General features: G+C 46.2%; 1 protein-coding gene across 3 annotated transcripts in view; it reads left to right on the top strand.

The window, feature by feature from the left end:
• The window catches only part of Xylt1 (xylosyltransferase 1), a 300525-nt gene that overhangs the window by 205880 nt on the left and 76097 nt on the right, over positions 1-18548 (top strand). For all 3 annotated transcript variants that reach the window (XM_087209178.1, XM_004855794.4, XM_087209179.1), the window contains one exon: positions 17171-17343. In XM_087209178.1, the coding sequence (XP_087065304.1) occupies positions 17171-17343 (173 nt within the window). The remainder of the gene's footprint in view (positions 1-17170; positions 17344-18548) is intronic.

Genomic DNA, 18548 nt, shown 5'->3' with positions numbered 1-18548 from the left:
TGAAAAAAGGACCAAGTTTTATTAATGTTGGAGAGGAGTGTGGCAGGTGAACAGGGACAAGGACCCCTGACCAGTAAGTCAGGAGAGCAGTGTGGGTGAGAGAAGATGAGTCTGTGAACTCCCCAACACTGTGGCAAGCTGATGATCATGCCACCATGAAGGTCTGGTGGTGGCAGACGGCGCATTCGCAATGTCCAGTCATGCCACATTGATTGCCTGAGTGCCTACTGTGTGCCAGGAGACTGAAATACAAAGTCAGGCTTTCCACATTTTCACATGCCATAAGTTTTGTGTCATCTGTTGATTTAAGAAAAAGAAATATAAAAGCAAACGCATTTTCCTCCCAGAGTGAGAATCCCACTGTAGTTGGGGAGACTAGCCCATTACCATGCCCAGGCAAACAGGCGGTGGAAGTGCATCACAAGCCAGCAGACATTGGCCTGCACGCCGCAGATTCAACCACAGCGCCTCCATCCATTGCTACCCACTACTCCTTTCAAGTGCCTTGTATTGAAAAAACACTTAGGTGCCCTGATCAGGGTGACAGCTCGCTCAACTTTCAATTGTGTTCGTATTTCTTAAACGGCAGTTTTAACAAATTCTACTCACTGATGCATTGTTTAACCAAATGTCATTTCTCTGCCTTTCTCATTTAAGTATCATCTGTTAGGTTTACACATTGGTACACCCATGAAATTAACATTACACGTGTTTCCTTTTGGAACTGACGAAATTTAATTGAATTGAAGTTGTTCTCACAGTCAATAGTCTTCAGAAGCTGCTGGAGTGTGTGTCTTGCCTTATGAAGGCTGGTCTTAACCTCATCTTGTCTCAAAAGCAAGGAGCCTTCTGGAGTGATCCAGTCCAGTGTCTAGCCCAGGGATCCCCAAACCGCGGTCCATGGACTGATACCACTCCACACAGCAGAAGGTGAGCAGTGGGCAAGTGAGCGAAGCTCCATCTGTAACAAGAGGTGCTCCCCATTATGGCCCACTGTGGCCTCCTGTCAGATCAGCGGTTGTCATAGGAGTGTGAACCCCACTGTGAATTGCACATGCTAGGATTCTAGGCAGCAGACCTAGAATCACCCTGAAACCATTATTCTCACCCCCATCTATGGAAACATTTCTTTCATGAAATTGGTCCCTGGTGTCAACAAATGTTGGGAGTGGCTAGTTTTGTCCATGTCTAAGAGGTACTTCCTCTGCCTGAGAGAGGTTCTTACTTAGACAAGTGTGTTTGCAGAAACTCTCTTCCCTAACTGCAGCTTCAAAGCCATCACTGAGGAATCAGGGCCCTTTCAGTCTTCCAGGATATGTCAGCAGGCGAGCTGGGATAAGAACTCCCAAACCAGTGTCAGGGGGACTCAGCAGTACCAATGCTGTGCCAACCAGAGGGTTGTTCCTGGAATGAGGTTCTGATGGTGGAGGCCAAGACGCAGCATCACGAATTCATTCCCCGCTCATCTAGAGTCGCTGGGGTGGGGCTGTGCTGGCTGGTGCAGACCCCACCCTCTAGTGCATTACAGGCTAGCAGACACTTGACAGTCATTTATCCAGTAAGCGACACATCTGTGCTACTGCCCCCTCACTCCCCAGAGTGCAGCACACTCACGGCCAAATGCCAGATGGATGAAGAAATTTGTGCCATCACCTGCTTGGGAATTTTTCAGTTTTTGTTTTGTAGTGGTCTGAAGCTGTGCTTGGGCAGGGCCACCGGGAAGAGAGATGGCAGCCCCAGAAGGTGGCTCCTAGTCACTCCCAGGAAGGAACATGACAAAGGATACTCTAATGCAGCGGGAGCAAACTGAAATGAGCTGAAGGTGCACACATGGTTGGCCTTGGAGGGAGAAAGGAGCAGAGTAATTGCATAATGACAATTTCCACATATCATACCCTGCAAAAGCAGAAGCACAATTTCAGAGGCAGAATGAAGACCCATGGATAAAATCTTTGGACAGGCAGACTTTGGAAGCAGTAGCTCACACTCAGCCTGTCCACAAGTGCAGCCAGCTGCTGTATAAGGCCCCGAGGCTCCCATCTTGCAAGGCATTCAGAAAAGAACTAAAGGCCTTTAACTATTCACTCGGTATTGTTTTTGTTGGTACATTATAGGCTTTTAAAAAATACAGAAAAGCATGAGAGAAAAGTGAAAATCCAAACATTAATCCTCCCTGTGCCCCCCCCCCATATTTATTCTTCAAACTCAGATCTTTGGCTTCTCCAGACCTTGGAGTATAACCTTTCTTCCTTCTCTAGTGACACCTTCTTTACTTGGCTCCTTCTTCCTGTGCTTTGGATCTCAGCTACACTGTGGTTCTTCAGAGGACTCCAAAGGCTCATCTGGGTCACATTCCCTGGCCCGATCTTTTGCTCCAGCAGCAGCCCAAACTTTCCCTCCACTGCAACAACACCTTTTGTGAAAAGTGTCTGCCTGTTCTCCCCTTCAGACCCCTGCCAGACTATGAGCTCCTTGGACACAAATCTAATATCAGTTTTTAAGTGCATTTGCACATCCCTAGTGACTGGCTGAGTGGCTGCTTGGGGTAGATGCTCTGTGGGTATTTAAGAAGGGAAGAAGGAAGGATGAGAGTAGGAAAGATAGAAGGTCTGCACTCACTGATGTGGAAATGACTTCGGGGCATGTTGCTGATGACAGAACGTGTGTGGCAAAGCAGAATGTGTGGGGTCATGTATGATGTGCGTGTATATACAACACTGCTGGAAAATCTTCACTGAAAACTAGCAGTGTGCTATCTAGACACCCTAATATCTGGGTTTTTCTTTGCTTCATAATGTTGTATATGCTTGAATTCTCCACAACAAGTATATACTATTCATGTAGACAGAGACAGAAACAACCCAGAAATAAAGCCAAAAGCGTTAACTTGAGCTCCTCCTTGGCTCTGAGGACCTACAGCTCCCTGGATGCTGGAGACTCAGTCTGTGCACCAAAGCCCTACTTTGGTGTGCCCAGCAGTCACCATAACAGAGAAGTGGCTTTGCTGCAATTCCAGTATACTTGAGATGTTTGTTGTTACCAGTGGCCATGAACCTCCTTGCAGTGAAGCATCACTACCTGGCTTTCCCCAAAGCTCTGGGAGGCAAAAGTAAAAGTAACATCATTCTTTCCCTCTAGACCCAAAATCTGAACATTGTTTTGGTTTGACTATTGCCGCTGTCACTGTTGAAATAAAGTGAACAGCCCGTTAGCCCCAGGGCTGGTCAAGAGGACAACCATATGCCCAGAGATTGACCTAGCACTGCTATCTCAGGAGACAGGATGGCAGAAAATTCTGGAATCAGTTGCCTGAAATCAAATCCTAGCTCCATTATTTCCTAGCTGTTTGGCTATTGGAAAATTATCCTCTCCCTTTGTGCCTCTGTTTCTTCATTTGTAAAAGGGACATGTGGGCGGCACATGTCTCCTAGGTTTGCTGCAGGGACCGAATGAGTTGATGCACAAGTGCATGGGGTTTGGCCCAGAGATCAGCACGGAGAGAATCGTGCAGATGTGAGGCTCTGTAATGACTCCTGTCTGCTTTATGTGATGTGGCAGCATTAACCCGTCAAACGGGCACAGTGTGGGGATATGTCCCTTTTTAAAAAGCAAGCACCTGCCAAGCGTATTTATGGTTTACGATCAGGAGGCAGCGTTAATGGCCCATAATGTGATTACTGTGAGGATTTTTATTAGGAAAATTCCAACCAATTTGGCATTAATTAATGTACTGTTCACTTTAGAGTGTTACTCACTTAGTCCTTGGAGAGTTAGGGAAAATAAACCTGTTGTCAAAACCCTTACCCTGGGAAGTAAATAGGAGTTGTTTCCTCCTTGAGAGGCCCCATTTGTAATAAAAATAGATGAGTCGCTGTGTTTTTCTGCGGCCGTATTCACTGAGCCTGCGAGTCCCTTCAAGAGAGGTGAAGGGAGGATGGACAGGAAAATGGCAGGTGACAGGAAGGCTTGGAGGGGAACTTGCAGACAAAAGCCTCTGGGCCGAAAAGGCAGCAGTGGAGATGGACCCACCAAGCACTGCCTGTGGGAGAGCAGGGAGGCCCCTGCCTCCTGCCTGTACCCGTCATGTGAAGTGACACCTCCCAGCCAGCCCTCCTCGGAAGCCAGCATCCATCTTGCCTGCAGCGCCCGCCCCCCCCCCCGTGAGTAATCAACTGTGATAAGGGCTTCTCCTTCTCTTCCATTGCACTCCTTAAAATAGGGCCAATCCCCATCCCACAAGGTGCTTCTGCTCTGATCCAGCACCCCTGCCTGCCTCTTAGCTCCCACACTTTTGCTCACCTCAGGGCCTTTGCATGTACTCTTCCTTCTGCTTGGGGATGCCCTTCCCTTCCCCTTTTCCTCATGAACATCTGGATCAACCAATAGTCCACAACCTAAAGGATGCATCCTGGTCACCTTGAGTAGGGTGCTAGGGCTGCTGTAACCAGATAACACAGCCTCAGGGGCTTCAACAGCAGAAAGGTACTGTCTCACCATTTTGAAAACTGCCAAGTCCAAACTCAGGGTGCCAGCATGACCCGGGTTCCAGGGAGAGCCCACCTCCTGGCTTGTAGATGGCCGCCTTCTTGTTGTGTCCTCATGTGGCAGAAAGAGAGCAAGTTCTCTGGAGCCCTCTTCATGGAACTGCCAGTCCCATCAACCCAGGCCTTCACCCTTATGACTTCCTTTTTGTTTTCAGTTCTGGGGATTGAACTCAGGACCTTGTGCTTGCAAGGCAGGCGCGGTGCCACTGAGCTACATCCCCGGCCCTCCTTTTGACTTCCTTTAACCTTAATCACCTCCTTTAGAGCACAGCTCCAGAACAGTCACATGGTGAGGCAGGTACTGGGGCTTCAAAATATGACTTGTGGGTAACAGTTGGTAGCAAGTAGTACATTCAAGAAGGAAAGGGAAACAGGAAAAAGCACTGAGCAAAAGAAATAGGAGTTTGATGGCATGCAATTCCATGGAAACTTCATGGAAAGAGTGATTGGAGAAGTATAGTGGGAAACAAAGCTGGAAAGGGGAGAAGAGAACAAGTAGTCACTCACATGTCATTGCTTAAGGTGATAATTATGGCTACCATTGATTTCATTTTCTTCATATCATATATTAGTCCTGATAAAACTTAGGTGTTAATATCTGTCTTCCCTTTTTGGAGAATCTGCTCCATGCAAAGGCTCTCTCAGATGCACATGACTCCCCTGTGCACCACCAGCAGGTTGCCTGCTTGGCATACCATGAGCACCTATTGCAGTGACTACCATTGAGTAGCAGACTACTCCAAGCTTGGTGGCACAAAATGCCACCATTTGTTTATGATCGTGGATTCTGTGGACCAGGAGTTTAGAAAGAATGCATGGGAGACAGGGAAAAGACAGTCTTGCCCCAGGCTCAGAGGCACTTTTCTGTACAAAGCCTTTTCTGAGCACAGGATTCCATGGATTCCCCCTGAGAGATGAGTGTCAATATTTACTCTTATTTTACTAATGATGAACTAGAGTCTTCAGGAGGTTATCTAACTTGCCCAAGCTCTTAGAGTCATTGTGTAAAGAACTGTGGTTTGCAGCAGATGTATCTGGTCTCCAAGCCAAACTCCTCTCCCCATAGCCTTTTTGCCTCTGCAGAATGGCTGCTCATGTGGGCAGAAATGAGGGTGGCCATCTTGGCAGGAAGCCCTCTGCCTGCCAGCATGATGAGTGTTCTCAAGGACAACACAGTCGGTCCCCGGAAGGGCATTGGGAAATGTCAGTGGCAATTGTAGGGTCTGGGGGATGTTAAGTACCCTGAAAACCCATGGGATAACCCTATCTCCCCAAGAATGGCCTCTCCTCAGATTCCAATACTGTATCTTTGTTGAGAAACACCACTTGAGCAGAGGGAAATGGATGAAATGTATGATCTGTGCTGAAATCATAGAAAGGTGTTCAAATACAATAGAAACTGTTATTTCCTTTCAAGGTTTTGTTTTAGGGTTAAAAGCCCTTGTTTTAGTGAATGACAGAGTTTGAATCTCATGTTCACAACTTATTAGCTGGCCAGGTCAGGTAACCAACCTGAGTCTCTATTTCCTTATCTGTAAAATGGGAATAATCAGAATACATCCCTCACAGCCCTTCAGTGAGGAGTAAATGGGATAATATCTGTTCAAATGCTCAGTCAGGGACACATGCATAGTAGTCATGTTGCATTTATCATAATCCCTCTTCCATCCTTGGTGCATGGAAAAGGTCACATCCCCAGGATGGACAAGAGCTTGTGGGCCACAGTACAGCATTTTCATGGATGATATGTAACCAGCAAAGTGACTGGGACCCAGTGAACTGTGGCAAAATGTTCCATACACTATCAATATCTACCCCAGCAGTTTCCATTTATTGAGCCGTACATCATTAGAATATCCCTGGGCTCTCGACAATAAAATCAATAAGACAGTTCAGCCATGGGCTGTGGTTTAATAACTCCAGACTTGAATGGGGGGGGTGGATCAGTGAGCAGGAAAATGTCCTGAGTGCTTGGTTGGGAGTGAAGGGAGATATTTTCTCAGAGTGGGAGGAAATTAACATGTGAGCCAGGCTTCCCTCTCTGGGCCTAGCAGGAGGCTGTCAACATTCGAGGCAGTGTCTAGAGATGTGTTGGCTACACTCTCAGCACCAGGAGATGTGGTTTTGATGAAAAGAAGCTATATAAGATGTGGTTCTCAACATTGGCCACACTTTGCAACCATTGTTGTGGAGAGTTCTTAAAAGTCACCAACACCAGCACCCACCAGCCATAATGAACCATTACTTAACATCAGGATTACAGGCAGAACTGGGTGATTTCACTTTTGTAAAACAGCACAAAATATTTCTACAAATTACGATGGCTGCACCATCACTAGGCAATATCATTTTAGGAGGCCAATAGCCGGGCATGGTGGTACAGGCCTGTAATCCCAGCACTCTGGGAAGCTGAAGGAGGCAGATTCCAAATTTAATCTCAACCTGGGCAACGGTACCTCAAAAGAAAAAAGAAAAAATATATTGTGGAACCACTGTCATGTACAGCCCATTGTAGAGCAAAATGTTATGTGCACAAGACTGTAATTAAGTTAGAATTTGTTGGGGTTGGTACCAAGGCAGAGGTTGTCTTGGAAAAAGAAAAAGATCATCTGATGGTCCTGATGTGCAGCCAGGGTGAGGAATTGTGGGTCTGGGCCAGCGGTTTTCCCAAACGAGCCTGCATCAGAATCACGGGAGAGCTCTTTGCAACAGATTTGTCTCCTCAACCCATCCCCACCCCCAACCCTGACTGAGTTTCTTAGACTGAAGTTCTGGAGTGGGACTGAAATTTGTATCTCTGACAGATTCCCAGGTGCTGATGTGGCTGGCCAGAGACCACACTTCACAAACTCTCCTAGAGCTTCTGATCTCAACTGGGAGTGACTCTGCCACTCTTCATCCCAGGGGTAGGGGTGGGCATCTGTCAATGAATGGAAACATTTTTGGTTTTCCCACAACTGGGCAGGTGCTACTGGTATCTGGTGGACAGAGGCCAGGATGCTGCTACACATCCTACAGCACACAGAGAGTCCCACAGTAAAGAATTATCTGGCTCTTAATGTCAAAGGTTGAGAAAGCTGCTCAAGTAGACAGTGGTCTAAAAGCCACTGGGAGAAGGAGATTCTTTGGTTCCAGATGAGGTCAGCACCATAGCCAGAATGAAATCAGGGTGCTCAAATACTCTCTAGCCCAAATCTGGTCATAGAGCGTGGTATTTGTAGTCAGACCAGATTATTCCCTGCCTTCTTCTCCATCTTCTGGCTGTGTGAACACGGGCAAGTCCCTCACCCTCTCTGTGCCTGGAATAATTGTCTGTAAGTGAGGATAATTTCTAAGTGCAGCGCTGTTCTGAGAGGTAAAATACCTGCAAGAGAATCTCATGAATGTTAAGTGTTCAGCACTTTGGGCTGAAAGTCGGGAGGATAGTATTCCTCAGCAGCCCTGTCTCTCTGTCTAGCCGGGAGATACCTCCACAAGATACTGTCCCAGCAACCCCTCCTGGGCCTCTAAGTGGGAAGGGGCCCTGAGCCAGGAAAGCAAGGAGTATCCAGACTTTAGGACCCTTTCTGATGTCTCAGCTGCTCAGGCATCACTCTGAACACTGCCTTTACCTTCTCTCGCTCACTGAACTCTAGTCTGGGAGGAAACTCATGACATCTAATTCCCACTCCCCGAGCTCCCTCCATATTCTGCAGTTTTGCCATGTGCACACTCTACCTGTCCTGCTCTATGCATAATGTCTACTGTAATAGATTTGCCTTTATTTTTACTTAGGTAGATTTTATTTTAAACATCATTTTGCCTCATGGCCAGAAGTGGAAATCTTGCTGTCACTTGTGGTGAAGAACAGCAACCATGCAAATGGGGGGAACAAAAACAGGCTGTGTAGTTTTATCAGGCACTGGTGTTGCCTGGCAATGAAGCCAGGCTGGGACAGAACGCTCTTGTTGGAAAAGGCAGATCAGGAAGCAAATATGTTTGCACTGACCCAAGACTTCACTGGTGGGTTGGTAGCAGAAGTGGGTGAGAGAAAGGTACTGATCCAGTGCTGCTTGGTTTCCTGTCTGCACGCTGTGGCTCCTCTCTGGGGAACTCTAGCATCTCATTAAGACTGCGAGCTCTGAGTCCTCAGGTTAGGTCCCAGGCTTCCTCTCCCCACCTGTGCACTTGCAAGCTTCAATACAATAGACTTAACACCTGGCCCCTTCACCACCCAGCTCTGTGGCCTTATTTTGCTCCCATTATAGCTTTTAGTCCTTACAGCATCCCTTGGAGTTGAGTACTCTGACAGATGAGGAAACTGAGGCACGATCATCAACGTGACCTGCTAATGCATGGTAGATCCAAGATACAGAACAAAGCTGAGCCCTGTGAGGAATAACTGAGTTAGGAAGCACAGGATAGATCTTTAAAATTTTTTTAATTAAGTCATTACCATGTGATCCAGCAAATTCTGTATGGATATACACTCTCAAAGAATTGAAAGCAGTAATCAGAACAGATATTTGCACATCCATGTTTATAGCATCATTATTCACAACAGCCCAAAGAGGGAAACCGCCCAAGCATTCTTAGATAAATGAAAGATAAACAAACTGTAGTCTAGCCACACAGAGGAATATTACTCAGTCTTTTAAAAAGGATAGAAATTCTAACACATGCTACGCCATGGACAAGCCTTGAGGACATTATGCTAACGGAATAAAGCTAGTCACAAATGGCTAAGTACTGTATGAATCCACTTATGTGAAATTCCTAGAGTACTCAAATTCATAAAGACGGGAGGTAGAATAGTGATTTCCAGGGGTGAGGGGAGGGGAAGATGAGGAGCTGAACCAGTGATCAAAATATATGGTGAATGTTTAAATTTTTAAAGAATTATTACAACAAAAGACACACTGCTATTGATCCCCCTCAAAATACTGCCCTTCCCTTCCAACACACTTATCCCATCATTCTTGCCACTTTCTGAAGAAGTCCTGGAAGTCCACTTTTGTGAGTGTTCTTATGAGGTATGATCAAAAACACAGTGAATGTTGCTGCTGAGTGCTGTCAAGTAGACAGGCGGGCTTGTAAAAACATGGCATCTGCTCATCCACTTTACTCACCAGTTCTGACAACGTATCTTCTTTGGCCTCTTACCTAAAGTCAGAATGATTCAAGATATTGAGACGGACAGGACAGCACAACTAAAGATACTCATGAAAAAGTACTTCCAGAACTGCTTTAGAAAGTGGCAAGAATAGCAGAATAAGTGGTGCTTGAAGCAGGTTGGAGTATTCTGACAGGGATTAATGGCAGCTCACCTTTTACTGTAATAAATTTTTAAAAATTCAACTATTCACTGTATTTTTCCATCATACCACATATGTTTCATGAATACAGAATTTCAGTTTTACAAGGCAAAAACTTCTGGAGGCTCGTTTCACAACAGTGGTGATGCACTTACTGTCACTGAACTGTACACTTAAAAACAAAGATGGTAAATTTTAGATAGCTTTTGCCACAATTTAAATCAAGAGAGAAGTGCAGGATGTTCAGAGGGCCTGCATCTGGGGAAGAGGGTCAGGACGGCTTCTCCTGGGGAAAGGGTCATTTCTCCTAGACCTGGGGTCCATGCCTGGCCAGCTTTGTCCTTGCAGGTGAGCTGTGCCAGCGTCCTGTTGTAGACTCCACAATGTCCATTTTCAGCACTTACTACATTGGGTGGGAGGCCCCTTGCTGGGAGCACTCTGGGCATTGGGTTGGCTCCTCCCTGGGTGCCTTGGTGCTCTGAGCACAGGTCCTCAGATGACCCCAAAGCCTTGAGGAGCAGGAGACCCACCCCCAGCCAGTTTCCGGATGAGTGGAGACAGCCCCGTGCAGCAGCTCTGGCTAGAGTCTTGCACTTGGGCCTCCAGGGTCTGTGCATGGGTGAAGCTGTCTGCCTTAAGCCATCAGTCAGAAATCATTCACTGAACATTCCCCCCTTCAACGTGGCTGTGCCAGGCTCTGGGGGCCAGAGCCATGTCCTCCAAGAGATGAGAACATGGTGGTGGCTCCTAGGGAGCTACCAGGAAGCCAATCAGCCTCTCCAAGGAGTACCATCGTCTCTGCAGTGCTGCTAACTCCACAGCTGGGTTAGGATCCCAGACTATCCCAGAATTTCCAGAATCTCTAGAAATTTCAGTATCACCATTCGGTAAAATAAAGCAGAGGCTCTGGAGTCCAGCAGAACCAATAAGCCACTCATTAAAAAGGGCAACATCCCATTCCGCAGCACTTCTTGGTCCCAGAGTCCTTCATGGTAAGCCATGGGCTCCCAGGACAGCTGTTGCCTTAAACCTTGGGATGATTGTGTAATGAATCACACATGCTTAGGGCTTAGGACACAGCTAGTGCTTAGTAGTCATCAGCATTGTTACTGGTCCCTGAGGAAGGGAAATGACTTGTCTAGGGCCCCAGGGCCAGCTCACAGCACAGGCAGGATCGGAACTCGGGATGTGGCTTCCTATCACGGGCACTTACTGCCTTCTTTTAGCCACTTGAGGCACTCTAGGCGCTGAGAAATGCCTGAGTTTAATCACCAAAACCCTGCAAATAAAAATTGCCAGTGGGAAAAGCCCATCCCTGGTGCAACCTGAGCAATGGCTTCTCCCCGCTGTAACCCGAATCCTGCCCCCTGCAGCATGCCTGCTGCTGTTATGAAACTGTCCCTCCTCTGTGATTACAGATCACAGTCAGGGACCAATTGCTCACCCCACTTTAAGGATGAAGCATCAACAGCCAGAGGTGGTGTTGTCTCTCATGGTCCCTGCTGTGAAGGCTGGGTCTAGACAGCACTGATCTCCAGCATCTCATAGGCTAGTTGTGCTCCAGACCCAAGCCCCATTTGCATACAACCTCATTTCTACTTCTCCTCTATCCCAAGACCCAGCCAACCTTCTTGTTTGGAAGCAAGTCACAAAGTTCCTGTCACTACTGCCGCCCAAAGAAGCACTTTCAGAGTATAAGTAGAATTGAGGACTTGGTTGGTGGCTCCAGTCAAGTGGCTCCTTCCCATTTGTTATTGTTTGTGGTCTGGGGCAAATACTGGGGAGAGAGATTCTGGTTGTAGATGTTTATTTGTAAGTAACGGGTTCAGCGTCTGCTCAGTGCTGGGAGCCCATGCAGCCTTAGGGTGGAACCCCATAGCTGTGCCGGGTGGTTAGATCAAACTTGATCTTCATCACTGTCAGTAAATAGCCAAATAAAGATGATGCTCATGACATTATCATTTCCTGAGCACATACTGCACACCAGGCACTGTGCTCGGTCCTGGACACAGACGTCTATGTGAGCCAGATTTATGGCTATTCCATGTGTGACTGCAATATATAGTGAAGGTTTACATTATTTAAGAAATTTATTACAGTAAAAGATACAATGCCACCCCTTTTAAATACTCCCCTTTCTTCAAACGCACCACCCCATCTCTCTTACCACTTTCTGAAACAGTTCTGGACGTCCTCTATTGTGGCTGTATTTAGTTGCCCTGTGGTGGCTGCCTCAGTGTTTTGAATCAATTCAAAATATTTACCTTTCATGTGCATTTGACTTTGGGGGAAAAACCTGAAGTTGCACAGTTCCAGATCCAGTGAATGATTACACACCATAATGTTGTTACAAGTCGCCTTTCTGTTGGATGGCATTCGGCAGCAGCATTCACTGTATTTTGATAAATACACTCATGAAGGAGGATGAAACATACTTGTAAAGACACTCATGAAAGAGGACTTCCAGAACTGCATCAGAAAGTTGCAAAAATGATGAGATAAGTGTGTTTGAAGGGAAGGGGAGTATTTTGAAGGGATTAGTGGCAATTTGTCTTTCACTGTAATAATTTTTTAAAAAATTAAACTTTCACCATAGTTTTTCATCACCCCTTGTACGTGTCCATTTACAAGCTTGTAGTGATTGCATGACCAGTCTAAGGTTCATGGTCTGCTGACCAGAGACAACCTTCTAAACCTTTGCACTGTCTTCTCCTCCCAGATCACATTCCCACAAGGTACCACAGCTGTGATCATCTCTAATGTCACATTTGTATATCAGTCTCCCCTTATCTCTCAGGCACAAATCCCAAGGCACCAATTGGATGCCTGAACCGTAGATAGTACCAGACCCTGTGTTTACAGCCCTCCCTCTGTCTGTGGATGCTGAAGTCCAGTCTATAACATGGTGTAGTAATTGCTTATAACCTACGCACCATCTTCTCATAGACTTAAGTCATCTCTAGATAACTTTTAAAACCTAATATAGCATTAATGCTAAGTAAATAATGGTTGTACTTTCTAGTTTAGAGAATAATGACAAGAAAAAATGTCTGCACATATTCAGTGCAGATGCAATTTTAAAAAATATATTTTGACCCACCATTGTTTGAATTCACATCTGGGAGAGCCAATGCTTAAATGTTTTGCTTCCTATGTGCACATACCTGTGATAACATGTAATCTATAAATTAGGCATAGCAAGAGATTAAAACAACAAATAATAAAATAATTATAACGGTACTGTGACAAAAGTTATTTAAAACATATGAAGGGTTTTATTTCTGGCATTTTCTATTTAATATTGTATACTGAAGTTGACTATGGATATCTGAAACCTCATTTTACTTCTGGAATTCTCTATTCAATATTTTCATACGGAAGGTGATTATGGGTATCTGAAACCTCAAAAAGTGAAAGTGCAGACAAGAAGGGCCTGCCACACTGACCCCTCCGAAGGACCTCCACCTCCACCGTCTCCTTGGAGCCCCAAGATTAAGTAGTCTTTATTTGACCTGCAACGATACTGAAAAATAGACCTGGACCAAGAGGCTTATGAGGCACAGCCAGTTACTAGAGGTTCTCACCACGACCTTCTCCCAGGCATCACAACTGCACAGCAAAATGTACTTGCTATTCTCCCCCATAAACCCGGCTTTTTAACATTCATCTGAAGTTGGCTTCTCTCGCTGCCTCTCATCACTCTGATTTTCCCACTTATTTTCTGTTTGGGGCCATGACGATCTGATTACACTGTTAAATTTGCGGTTCTTTCTTAGCTGGGCAGTGTTAGGGTTTCAGCCTTTCAGTGAGTCCCGTGTCGGTAAAGACCTGAATAGCTCTGACCACACAGCATTGCTATCTGTCCTGCAGTCAACTGATAAGCTTCTAGGAACAAATTTTCCTCTGTATAGAATGAGAACTGTTTGAAGGAACATAGTGATAGTGACGGGATTCTGGGATCACAGACTCACCCCATTTCAGCTCAGTTACTTATTCCTCACAGGGACCTCCTAGGCCGCAGCTTCCTCACTCCATCTGTGGGGAGATGACAGCTCCCTTCCATAGAGTTTGGGACCAGAGCAAAGACAATCATGCACAGACAAAGGCACTCCATAAACTCCTAGTCTTTCTTCTCCTGCCTTGGCTTTTCCTCGACCTCTCTTTCCCACCTTTGTTATGACCTCAATGTGTGTCTCCTCTTCGAAGACGGTGCTTGCTCCTTCCCACAGCAGCTGTAGTGCAGAAGAGCTCTGGAGTTTTCCTCCCCACTGTCTTTGCAGCCTCCCACCCCTATCTGACCCAAGGATGACTTTGAACAAGCCGAAGAAGCTGTTTTTCTGGAGTGATCGTCTTTGACTTTCCAGCCTTTTTTCCCTTTCTTCAGAGGAAAAACATCTGGGTCTCTGTCTGTGAATCTGCTCTGCTTTCTAAGATCAAAAGAGAGGTCACGGAAGGCCTTTCTCCACATCAGTGTCCGCATCTCATCGAAGACCAGCGCAGGGTCCCTATCCCAGGCCCGCCTCTAGCTCCCCATTTCGGCAGAAGGCAACTGGAAATAGCAGAGAGGCTTTGGGTTTGGTGGTGCTTGGCTTCGACTTCCACCTCTGTCCTCACTGTGTGAACTGGGAAACGTGTCAACCTCTCTGGGTCTGAAAGGATGATAACACATTCTTCCTAGGGCCAAAGAATGACAGGTGCAGAGCCCCATCACAGTGCTAATGCATGGTGGAAGCTCAGGGAGCATCAGCACCTCTGGATGAGGGCAGCTACTCTTCCTCTGGATGCATGCATGCATTCATTCATTCATTCATTCACTTATTCACTCACCGATTCAGCAGCTGTGGCCAGAGATATCCATGGCTTAAGGTCAAAGTAAGAGTTGATCTCAGAAGCTTTGAATGGATGGGTGACATTTATCATAATAGGTTGGTGGATGTTTAGTTGAATGGGTGGTTGGATGGTTTGCTGTGACTGAATGGATAGGTAGTTGGATTTGGCTAAGTGGATGGATGGGTGGATGGATGTGTAGATGAATAACTGGATGGTGGATGGATGAATGGATGGGTGGATGTGTAGTTAGATATAGATGGATGAATGGATGATGGAGGTAATTTTATTGGGCTCTTAGAGTTAGCCTCCCATCAAATACAGAAATCCCCCTTCAATACCTATGACAGTCCTCAATCACGTGCCTACTTACCTGCACTAGGTAACTTACAAAGTAGTCCACTAATGTTCATCAATATGGTAAACTTCTTCCAAGTTCTGGGTACGTTGATGTGGGTTATGTTAGTGGTTAAGGGTATGATCTTTGGGAAAAGGCCTGCTGCGTGTAAATTTCAGTTTAACTAATTAAAATAGTGTGACCTGGAACAAATCCCTTGGCTTCTCTAAACTGTGACATCCTCATTTGAAGAATGGGCAAATTGCAGTACCCTACAGGATTGATATGAGGATTAGTGAGATAATGACTATCAAGGGCAGAGAAGATACTGTGATTGTACTGAGCCAGTATGTACCCTCTGTAACATTTTTTTGCTCAAGAACCAGATGTGTGCCAGATACTGTTCTAGTGTTGCATATGCATTTGTAAACAAGCCTGAAATAGTCCCTCATCTCTTGGAGCTTATGCTCTAGTGGAGCACTCAGACAATGAACAGATAAACAACTTCAGATGGTGTTCAGTGCTGTGCAGAAAATTGAAACAGGGTGGGGGAAAGACGTGGCAGGTGGGGATAGTTGTTCTTTTTCCAGGCTGTGAACTGGTGAGAAGATGCAGCCAAGCAGAGATCTGGGGAGCGGGTATACCAAGTAGCAGGAATAGCCCATGAAAAGGTCCCGAAGCAGGCTGAGCCTTGTTTAAGGAAAAGCAAGAAGGCATGTGGCCAGGTAGAAAGTGGGACCAGTTGGGGACAGAGGTCTGAGGACCCACACCACTCAGGCCACGGAAGCTGGGAGGTGTGATTTGGACATTACCCATGTTAATCTCACACTGTCCTCTGAACCAGTGAAAGAGCCCTGTTCATTTGGCAGCCACTCAGCTTTTCCATGGCAGCGGACAGGCTCCTGGGCCCCTTGCCACCAGGCTAACCGGTCTGCATTCTCAGTGTTCCCAGTTGATACCCTGGGACACCTGGAAGAAATACCCTGACAATATCTTGGGTCCCATGAACCTAGACCACAGAAGAAATCTGGTTAGTCCTAAAGAAAACTGGACTTATGAAAGCCAGGATATTTTGAGCTGGAATTGTGACACATTAAGGCAGGAAGCTGTTTTTCCCTGAGCCATTGCCCCTGGAAGATTTGCAAAGGAAAGAACGAGAGGAGTGATTCTTGAGGCTGATTTCAGGATAAAAGATGTGTGAAACCATTTATCCTGGTGGATCTGGAGTAGAATCTGGCTGTTAAAAGAAAAATGTCATCTGGCTGCTCCAGGAGCTCGGGGCCAGTTGTTAGGACTTGGACACTCACCAACATTCCACAGTCCTTCCTCTGTGTTGGTTTTCTTCTTGCAACTTCTTTCCATGTGGGAGCAAAAAGGCTCTTGGGATCTTCCAGTTTGAAATCCAGCAGAAAGAGAACCTCCCTATCGAATCATTCCAACAGAAGTGTGGAGTCTCTCATTGGCTAATTTTCATGGTTGAGTCACACATCCATGGCAACAGTACTATGGCAGGGCCATGCAGCATTCTAATGGGCTGTCCCAAGCCACAGGACCACCCTGGATTCATCACAGAGTTGATCCTCCCCTCCCTATGGGCCAGGCATGGGGGTGGCTTGGAGAGTGGTGATAATCAAGTTCCAGATGCATAAGCTTCAAGATCTGCTGTGTGACTCAGTGCCTGTAGTTAACACAGTGTGCTGTACACTTAAACTGTGGTAAGAGGGTAGACCCATGTTATCTGTCCTCACCGTCACTTAAAGCAAGCAGCAAACAAATAAAGTGGGTGCTATCAGGAGAAGAAGAAAGAATGGAATCTGTGTATCTTAGGTTTCCTAACTCAGAGTTAACTACAGCTTCCTCTGGGGTTCAGAGCCCCATCTCCCATAGTTCCCTCCTCCGTAGTTTCATTGGTGGGCGCGCTTGTCTCCATCAGCCTGTGTAGGCTCCTTGGGGATGGACGCTGTGTCACACGCATCCCAAGTCCTCTACCCTTTGTGCTTCCTAGGGTGAGCGTGTAGCATAGGCTTGGTTATGCTGAGTCAAGTTCAGACCCCAGTCGGGTTGCTGCACCCCTCGGATAGTCCTCAGAGGAAATGTCAGAGAAACTCCCCACTTCCCAGGGGACAGCCGAGCTTCACCCTCACCTCTGTGGTCTCGGGTTCCCCCAGGCAAAGCCAACAAGAATGTTCAGTGGGACGAGGACTCTGTGGAGTACATGCCGGCCAACCCAGTCAGAATCGCCTTCGTCCTGGTGGTCCACGGCCGTGCCTCTCGGCAGCTGCAGCGCATGTTCAAGGCCATCTACCACAAAGACCACTTCTACTATATCCACGTGGACAAGGTGAGGAGCTGCCTCCCATCTCCTGTGCTGGGCTTCCTCTGCAGTCTGTCTGTCCCTCTCTGATCTCTCCTTGCCCCATAAGTCCAGGCTAAGGCTCAGAGGCATAAGGACATATGGTCTAAAAGTGCTCTGTGTGTACATGCATGTGTGTGTGTGTGTGTGTTGCTTTCAATAATTCCAGCTATAACTTTCTCTGCAACATTATTTGCCTTTTTATTCTTACTTGACATATAATAGTAATACATCTTGATGGGGGCTCAATATTATATTTTAATACATGTATCCATAGTGTACTGATTGGTTCAAGTTAATTGGCATAACCATTGCCTTAAAAGTTTACGATTTCTTTGTGGTGTGATTATTCACAATCGTCTTTGAGTCTTCTTTGAAATATGCACTTCACTATTGTTAGCCTTAGTCACCCTCTCTGCAAACCTTATTTTTCTTTTTTAGCTGTTCTGTTTTTCCTCCTTTTCCTTACTTCCTGGTGCCCTCTGCCTGCCTCTTGTGGGCTTTGTAGAACTGGGTATCCAGGAGTGGTCTCAATTTTTTTCTGTCAAAGTCCTTATAGCCAAAAATTTAGGCTCTGCCAGCCATATGTTCTGTCACAGCTACTCAGCACTGTCCTGGCAGTGTGAAAACAGTCACAGAAAACATGTCACCAAGTGCATATGGCTGTGTGCCAATAAAACTTTATTAACAAACACCTGCAGCGGACTTGCTAACCCCATACTGTCCTATTCCATAGTTTTGCTTTTGTTCGGCTGAAATGACATGATTATATCTTTAGTAAAGAAGGCAAAAGGGGATGTTTCATGAGAAAGATCTGCTTCTAGCAAGCCTGTGAGGGGTAATGGAGGGGCTCTGGGTAGGAAGGACAGAACACAGAAATGCGACTCCCAAATGCTGTCAGGCTTAGGTGGACACATATTTCCTAGCTTCTTACCCTTAGACTATATGCACCAGCTGTGTGTAAAACTGCAGAGTTCCAGGCTCCTCAGGCCCAAGGTATTAGTGGTGGAGAGGTGGGGCCCAAAAATCTGCATTTCAAACATCTAATGTAAAACTTCAGAAAAGAATAAGTTTGAATAGTGATGCAGAAAAATAAAAGATGCCCAGGCCAGAACCAGTAATTTGGCAAAGTCACCAGGTTCAGACACACTGTCACTGGGAAGGGAAGGGACAGAGAAAAGAAAGGGCTGAGG

Source organism: Heterocephalus glaber, unplaced genomic scaffold (genome assembly GCF_053883595.1).
Source record: "Heterocephalus glaber isolate CG9 unplaced genomic scaffold, H.glaber_assembly_v1.0 deba00000943, whole genome shotgun sequence".
Taxonomy (NCBI): domain Eukaryota; kingdom Metazoa; phylum Chordata; class Mammalia; order Rodentia; family Bathyergidae; genus Heterocephalus; species Heterocephalus glaber.
Note: the sequence above shows the minus strand (reverse complement) of the source record. Positions and strands in the feature narration are given on the sequence as shown.